This window comes from Catharus ustulatus, chromosome 9, assembly GCF_009819885.2.
Source record: "Catharus ustulatus isolate bCatUst1 chromosome 9, bCatUst1.pri.v2, whole genome shotgun sequence".
Taxonomy (NCBI): domain Eukaryota; kingdom Metazoa; phylum Chordata; class Aves; order Passeriformes; family Turdidae; genus Catharus; species Catharus ustulatus.
This window is the reverse complement of record NC_046229.1, coordinates 31,096,248-31,104,269: the sequence shown is the minus strand read 5'-3', so window position 1 is coordinate 31,104,269 and position 8,022 is coordinate 31,096,248. Positions and strand designations below refer to the sequence as shown.

At 54.8% G+C, this 8,022-nt stretch overlaps 1 protein-coding gene across 1 annotated transcript; it reads right to left on the bottom strand.

Moving 5' to 3' along the window:
* Nucleotides 1-1,067: 1,067 nt before the first annotated feature.
* GLUL (glutamate-ammonia ligase) lies at nucleotides 1,068-7,631 on the bottom strand. Its single transcript, XM_033067267.2, has 7 exons — nucleotides 7,549-7,631; nucleotides 6,271-6,461; nucleotides 4,923-5,084; nucleotides 4,508-4,654; nucleotides 3,971-4,098; nucleotides 3,605-3,804; nucleotides 1,068-2,776 (listed from the first exon to the last, which is right to left on the bottom strand). The coding sequence occupies exons 2-7, from the start codon at nucleotides 6,434-6,436 to the stop codon at nucleotides 2,458-2,460; spliced, it is 1,122 nt and encodes a 373-aa protein (XP_032923158.1). The 5' UTR covers nucleotides 6,437-6,461; nucleotides 7,549-7,631; the 3' UTR covers nucleotides 1,068-2,457.
* Between the last annotated feature and the right edge of the window lie 391 nt (nucleotides 7,632-8,022).

The window sequence follows — 8,022 nt, the reverse complement described above, 5'->3', positions numbered from 1 at the left end:
AAGAAAAACAAGCAGAAGACCAAACCGTGTCTTTTCCCTCCTCCTGTGCCAATGCCTTTAGAAAAGTTCCCTTAATTCAGGTGCAATCTGATTCTTTCTTACATTTTCTTGGAAGGCATAAGAAACAGCAGCTGCTGTGCCCCTGAGCCCAAATCAGAACAAAAGTTCAAGATTTCTGGGCTCCTGAATTACCCCAGAGCAGCCTGGGTTTGTTTTGGCTGCAGCACCCCAGCCCCAGGTCCTTGTGGCTGTGTCATGATGGGAGGAAAGGAAAGGTGTTCCCTTTGCCTCTGTTCCAGTCACACCCACCCCACCAGGGCACAGAGACAGGGTAATTTTGGGACTGTGCTGAGGAAGGTGCTGCCTTCAGTGTTACCCAGAAGGGAGATGCAGGAAAACAGTTGATCCACAAAACACCTGATAGCAGGAATGCCTCAAACTCAGCGGGATGCTCAGGTCTAGTTAATCCAGGTTTAAAGGTTAAAGCCTCCTCTCCTGAAGGAAGCACATCCTGGGGAGCTGAGGAGGGGCACCACAAGCTAAATAAAGGACCCCAGCACCAAAGTGACACATTTTTACTGCCTTGGTTATTTTCCCAAGTGGCTGGGTTTATGCCAAAGGTGGGCAAGCAGCATTTTCTCATTTCTCTATCATTTCCTTTCTTAGGGAGAGTGGGAAAGGTTCTTCTTCCACAAAGCTCCCTTTTAATTTAAGTTTGCTGAGTTTTATTTCCTGTAGGATTTCTACATCCTGTGGAACTTGTGAGGAGGAGGCTGGGAAACACACAAACATCTGTACCGACCCCATAACCCTCCCTATGGACATTCACAAGCCCAGGCCCTTTCCCATCCCTCAAGAATCTCCTTCAAGCCAGACCTGGACTATCCCTCACCACTGCTACAAATTGCCATTTTCTGGAGAGCACACATGGGTTGAAAGATTCCTGCCCCCCCACCAAAAAACCCCGTAAATTAAAAGCCAATCTACCCACTATCAGAATCAAAATCCTTTCAAATGAGAGAAAGGTGAAGGCAACACACAGGCAAAAAGAGGCTGCAGAGGTCAGATTGAAGGATTTGTTCTTTTCTTTTTTATTACAAAAAAAAAAAAAAAAAAAAAACAAAAACAGAAAACCTATTCAGAAGAAGTCCAAATGCAACGGAATATAACTGGCACCATCCAAGATACCCAAGTGTAAAATCCCGGAACGTTTGAAGCCCCCAGCAGGAGCTGGGGGTGCCAGGGCTGGCTGGGAGGGACAGGTGGCCTCTCCCTTCCCTTCTCCTAGCTCTCATCCTGGCTGGATGGCAGGCAGCCCGAGAGAGCCAGGACACAACAGTGGCATCAACGGTCTCTGTAAAACCATTCAGTTGGAGAAACTAAGAACATCATGGAAAAAAAAAAAAAAATCTAAAACTTCTCTTCTTTTTTTTCTTTTCTTTTTTTTTTTCTTTTAAACCTTTATCAAAAGCCCTGCTTTAGTGACATGCTAGCCCTGCTGGACAGTGACACAGCCACAGCTCTGTCCAGAACGCTGTTGACCAGTCAACTCTTGGTTCAGGACACCTTCCTCCCACTCTGAGCGTGTCACGGCCACCCGAGTAACAGTGACAAATGCTTCTGCAGGCTCCCCGCTCTGGGAACCCCCTCCTGCAAGCTCCACTCCGTGCTGGAACAAATCTCATCCGAGTCTCCCTCCAAGCTCACCCTCAGTCCCACCTGGAGGCCTCCGACAGCACCCGCAAGAGCTCTGCCCGCTCCGGCGGATGAGGCGTTGGAACATCATCTCTTCAAGAAAAAAACACTTTCATATATAATTTTTTTTCTGTTTTTATATTTAAATAGAAAAATACTACTTCACTCTGTGTTATGAGCCAGAGATCGGTTGACTTCCAGTGACAGAATCAAGAGTCATCCTCAATGCTCCTATGCTGAGCTCAATGCCAGAAGATTCCCAGAAACCTCAGAGTGGCCGGAGGGCGACGATGTCCCTGTCACGTCCCCACACACGCACAGCTCCCGTCACCACAGCTCCCATCTTCCCTTCTCCACAGAGAGGCACCAACCTTAGAGAGGCATCAGTCTGCAGGGAGCCAGCAGCAGGGCTGGCCCCCCAAATCTGGCTCTGTTTTAAGCTTTCTCCTCTCCTACAGGCTTTTCTGTGTGTGCAGTCTGTCCCTGGAAGCCACTGGATCCCATCGGATGTACACATGAATTAGACAAAAAAATAGAACAGTGGTTAAAAGTTCTCTAACACCCCATCCTCCTCCTGTCTTCTGAAGAGTCAACGACAAACAGACACGGATAAAACTAAACCTGCCCTCCTCCCCACCTCAAGACAACAAGAGTTACGGAGACACGAAACATGTTATCTTGTACCCTCGGGATTACATCTAGAAGGGAAGTTTAGGGGCGGGGAGCGCGGGGGGAGGTGGTGTCTGCGGGGCGTTCTCTCGCTTAGTTCTTGTACTCGAAAGGCTCATCCCCGGTTTCGTTGAGGAGACACGTGCGCACCAGCGCCTCTGTCACGGCGTAGGGGTCGCAGTTGGCCGAGGGCCGGCGGTCCTCGAAGTAGCCCTTCTTCTCGTGGCCCACGTTGCGCGGGATGCGGATGCTGGCGCCGCGGTTGGCCACGCCGGCCGAGAACTCGTTGATGTTGGACGTCTCGTGGAAGCCCGTCAGGCGCCTGGCATTGTCCAGCCCCCCCTTGGGGTCGTAGGCACGGATGTGGTACTGGTGGCGCTTGCTCAGCTTCTCGATGGCCTCCTCGATGTGCCTGCAGAGGGAGGGAGGGACAGGGTGGCACAGTGAGGGACAGGACGAGCTGAGCCCCTCTGGAGTGTCAGAGCAACAAGGAGATTAATCGCTGTCCCCAAGCTGCTCTGTGCCCCACAGCCCACCCAGCTGCTCATCCCAACACAGGGCTTCTCTCCACTCCTGCTGCTGACCCAGGATAAGTGTCCTCGTGGCTAAATGCCACGGGCTCCTTAAGGAGTGCTGTATGTTAAACTTCCCGCTTCCACCTGCTCTCAGCGCTGGAGCTTCTATTCATGAGGCTCACAGAGCTGTGGGCTGTCCTGTTATCTCAGGGCAGCACTAAGAGTAAGGCAAGAAAACAGAGCTGCTCTCCACACAGCTCCAGTGACACAGGGACTGCACTCAGCACAGTACTCCCTACAGGAACTCACAGCTTGCTTTTTTAGGATGTTCCTCTTTAGAAAACATGCCAGCCTTGCCCAGATGAAGCAAATGGCCTTTCTCTTTCATCATGGCTATAAAAATATAATTTAAAAAGCCCTGTGCTGAGTTTATTTGTTTGTTCCCAGCACTGAGAGGTCAGGAGCTGGACAGGCTGTTAGGGATAGCTGCATCCTGTACTTCCACCAGCACTGTTGGAGCTGTACTGCTGGCTGAATTGCCCACCAAGTACCAAGACAAGAATGTATCATTATAAAAAAATACATATCAAGGAAAAAAAGAAACCACAAAAACAAACCAAGAAAACCCCATCCAGAGCACTCGGATGTCACGCCAAGCACCAAACTCCCATGTCATCCAAAGCATTGCAAAATCCTGCTGCCTGGTAAACAACCCAAACACTTACTTGAGACCTCCTTCTTCCCTCATGCTCTTGGTGCTGAAGTTGGTGTGGCAGCCAGCACCGTTCCAGTTCCCAGGGATGGGTTTGGGATCGAAGGACACCACGACCCCGAAGTCCTCACACACCCGGTGCAGGATGAAGCGCGCGATCCAGAGGTGATCCCCCATCTCAATCCCTTCGCATGGTCCCACCTGGAACTCCCACTGCAAGGAGGAGGCGCCAGGGGCTCAGTGGGGTGGAGACAGGCACCTCCCACCCCCTGATGCTGGGCACAGCCACTCAGCTCAGAGCAGGCAGACACAGCTCCCCACTGCCTGGGGTTTTTCCACGCTGGTCTCTCGCTCCATGAGGTGTCTCAGAATGATTTACCTGGGCTGGCATCACCTCTGCGTTGGTTCCTCCGATCTTCACGCCTGCATAAAGGCACGCTCGGTAGTGGGCCTCCACAATGTCCCTGCCATAGGCTTTGTCTGCCCCCACACCACAGTAATACGGACCTGCAACAGCACAGGGGAACATCAGCCTCCACAGGGAAAAGCTCTGACCTCCAGTGAGGACCCAGCACGCACAGAGAACTCCTCAGAAGCCCCAAGATCTGTTTTTCATGGAAGAACTAGCAGGGTAGAACACTGACCAAGAGCAAGTTCCCCCTGAGTTTAAATCTCCCCCTGAGTTTTAAGTCCCCTGCAGACCAACAAACCAAGCAGCAAATTTGGACATGGCCAATCCCCACCTCAGCTTTTCTGCAACAAATTTAATCTGGTGGTTAGTTTTTGCCAATATCCCACTTTCTACAGTCCACCTTCGGTTCTAGGAACACCCTGGATCCCTCAGCTCCTCTGAAGCTGTGCCACACAGATTTCAGTTCCAACACTCCCAACTTGGTCCACGCTCCTGAAAGGTTACCTTGGGGTCCAGGGAAGCCATTGGAAGGCCAGCCAAACGGATGTCCATCTGTCCCCAGGAGAGTGTACTCCTGCTCCATCCCAAACCAGGGGTGCTGGTTGGACACCATGTCCATAATCCTCCTGCAGGTGTGCCGGAGATTTGAGTCTAGAATGGAAAAGCGACACAAGGCTCATGAGCACTTCCACCTCCATTCCCCATTTCCACTCATTTTACACTTTGAGTCCCAGCAGTGTTGAAGAATCCCAAACCCAGCCCTTTGTCCATCCCCAGCACTTTGTTTGCCCTCTGCTTTCAAGGCAGGGGTTATTTCTGTGTTGTGCTAAGGGCACAGACAGCACTGGGGCAGGTCTCCCATTCCCCTTCCCGCAAACACCACCTCCACCAGGAGGAGGGAGAAGGTCCTTTCATTCACCTGCAGACTGGCGGTTGTATTTGAAGACCTCACAGAGAACAAGTTTGTTGGGGTCCTTGCGGAAAGGGTCCCGAAACATGGCAGCAGGTCGCAGATACATGTCACTGTTGGAGCCTTCGGACTGGTAGGTGCTGGAGCCATCAAAATTCCACTCAGGGAGATCTGGAGCAAAGAGAGGAACCAGCCACAGTGACTCAGGGCCCCTGGTCCCCAAAATGGGCTCTCTGCCACCCTTCAGTAAGACAGAGGGGAAGATGCTCATAGAAAATACGTTTAGTCCTAGCTCAGCTGATTTTGTTCCAAGTGGGGGAAGCAAAAAAAACCCCAACACCCAAAACAAGCAAAAAAACCACAGGAGTGCAACTCCCCGGCCACCCTGGGAAATAACAAGTTGCTGGGCTGCTGGCCAAGCCTGAGTGAACAGAGTAGCACTGAGGACATTTCCCATGTCACAACAACCACAGGGAAGAGCAAAGCACCCGGTCCCCTCAGCTGGGAGAGGGCAGCCATGAGCCATCTTCCAGCTGTGGGAATGAGGAGAGCCATGGAATACCATCCATCATGCCACAAGGCCTGAGGAAGGTGGGAAGGCAAATCACAGAGAGGTGGAATCTCACAGGCAAGGGGAGTGTGGCCCCTCACCCTCCATCCTGAGCACTGCCCTCCGGGTCAAAGCCCAGAACTCCACCCGGGCAATGGTATCTCCTCCACATCCCAGGAGGAAAGAGGGAGGATGGGAAGCACAAAGATTTCCAAGGAGCTGTGCCAACCACTCCCTCAAAGGGAAAAGGGGAAAGAAGAGAGGGGAAAAGGGAAAAAAAATGAAAAAGAAAAAAAAAAAGGAAAGAAAAAAGATAATTCTGCTCAGTCACACACAGTATTTTCATTTCATAACTGTCTCCAGCCAGCTCCATGGCAACCTGGGGAAAATCCTAATGCTATTATTGTGTAAGCTGGGACTGTTTGTTCTGAGGGACACAAGCTCTTAATTACACCGGATAGCTCCATTCTTTCCCCTGCACTTTCTTCTGCCAAACTACTTCCGGCCAAAACGAGTACTCGAGAGTCAATGGGCACCGAGCCCCTGCCAACAGCCCCCAGCCCCTGCCAACAGCCCCTCCACGGCAGGGACAGCACCAAGGACAGGCTCCCAGCCCCAGGCACCTCCCTGGAACTCCACATCTGGAGGGCTGGGAGCGTTCCCCTGTGGTGTCGGGGCAAAGAGGTAACTGGAAGGGCACAAGGAGGAATGTCTTCCCCAAAAACCATCCTTCTGCCACGGGAAGGGAGAAATGGTATCCTTCCTCCACCTGGTGAGGGGCCACGAGTACAACACCTGCCCTCTCACCTTCCAGGCTCTTGGGCTCGTGGTCCAGCGTGCGGGTTTTGCAGCGGAGGTGCTCCCCCGTGCCGTCGATCCAGATGTACATGGCCTGGACCTTCTCCCCCTGCGGCAGCTTCATGTACATGTGCTTGATGGCTTTGCTCAGGTGGGAGCTCGCTGAGGTGGCCATGGCTGCAGTCCTGACGAGGGGGTTCCTGCAGGGGGGAAGCACAAACAGCCGCAACCGTGAGCCTTTTGCTGCGTCCCCACGTTCTTCAGCCATCCCCCTCACCGCCCCAAAGGCCAGGGAGGAGCACGAGACAGCTCGGCCACAGGGCTGGCTGCCATCCCCAGCGGTTCCCCGTCATTCCTCAGGGAGAACACACAGCAGCTCAGGCAGATGCTGGCAGCCAGGAAAGCCCTGCTCCAGAAACCCTTCAAAAGAGTCCCATTAATACCTGAACTCCTGTTAATAAACCAGAGCAACAGACTTCCAAAGGGCTCCTTAGCCCCACGTGAACTTTTCACCTCCACACTCTGCTCCAGAGCAAGGCTAATGCAAGGAGAGCTTAGCTGGTGCTTTCTTAATAAATCTGCATAATCGAGGAGGGCTTTTCTGCCCCAGCTGCCTTCTCAGCGCGGCTGAGGTTATCCAAGCCGGATCCCAGGACAGCAGGAAAGGCAACAGGCGGCACACAGAGCTCTGAGCACCCCAGGCAGCGAAGGGCAGGCGGGATGGGCCGGAGTGGCTCTAGAACCAGTGGGTGGGAGCTGCAGCACCCCCAGAGCCCTGGGAGCCGGGCTCCCAGCGCCAGCCAGCCCACTCGTGTCCGACCCACAGCAGCGAGCTCCACGCGTGTTTTCCAGTGAGCTTGGGAATGCCAACAGCTGGAAACGCGGGCTGACTTGGGAATTCGCTCCAATATGCCGTTCGCCTGCGGGGGGGCTCGGAACCAGCCGTACCCAGCCCACCCCGTGCGGGTCCAGCGCCCCGCTGCCCTGCCACAAGCATGCCCCAACGCGAGCATCTCCGGGCAGCCAGGAGTCCCCGCGCTGCAGGCAGCACCTGAAGAGCCTCGTGGGGGTAAAACAAAACCCCACAAAAACTGCGAAGGGAATGTTTTCAACAGAAAACTCCAGCTGCCACTTCCTCCCCCTGCTCATCCTCCCCTTCCCCCCAAGGAGGAATTTTCCCTTGGCAGGTCTGGAGGCGGCTGCCTCCCCTGCCGTGCCGTCCCCGGGGGGTTCGGCGGGTGGCGGCCAGCGGCACCCCCCTGTCCCCGTGTCCCCCCGGGCCGGTACCTGGGCTCGCTGGCGGCTGCGGGCGAGCGGGGCTCCCACGCTCGGCTCCCGGGGCCGCGCCCGCCGCCCCTTTATGGCGGAGCAGCGCCGGCCCCGCCGCACGGATTGGGCAGCGGGCGGGACGGCGGGGACCCGGGCGGGGGGACAGGGCCACCACCCCGCCTCCCTCCTCCTCCTCCTCCTCCTCCTCCTCCTCCTCCTCCTCCTCCTCCTCCTCCGTTCGCTCCGGCGGCATCGCGGCCCGGCTGCCCCGGCAAAGGGGGGAGCGCCGCGCTTGCCCCGCACGGGGTTGGATGGGTGGGTGCGGAGAACTGAGGGAAGAAGGGGCAGAAAGCGGAGGGTTTGGGTGGGTTTTGGGTTTTCTTAACAACGCTCCCGACCGGAAAAACAAGCCCTGGTCGCTGGGCAGGCGGGAGCGGATCCAGCGCTCTCCGCAGCGTTTACATTAGCGGCTGCCTTGGCACGGCTCGCAGG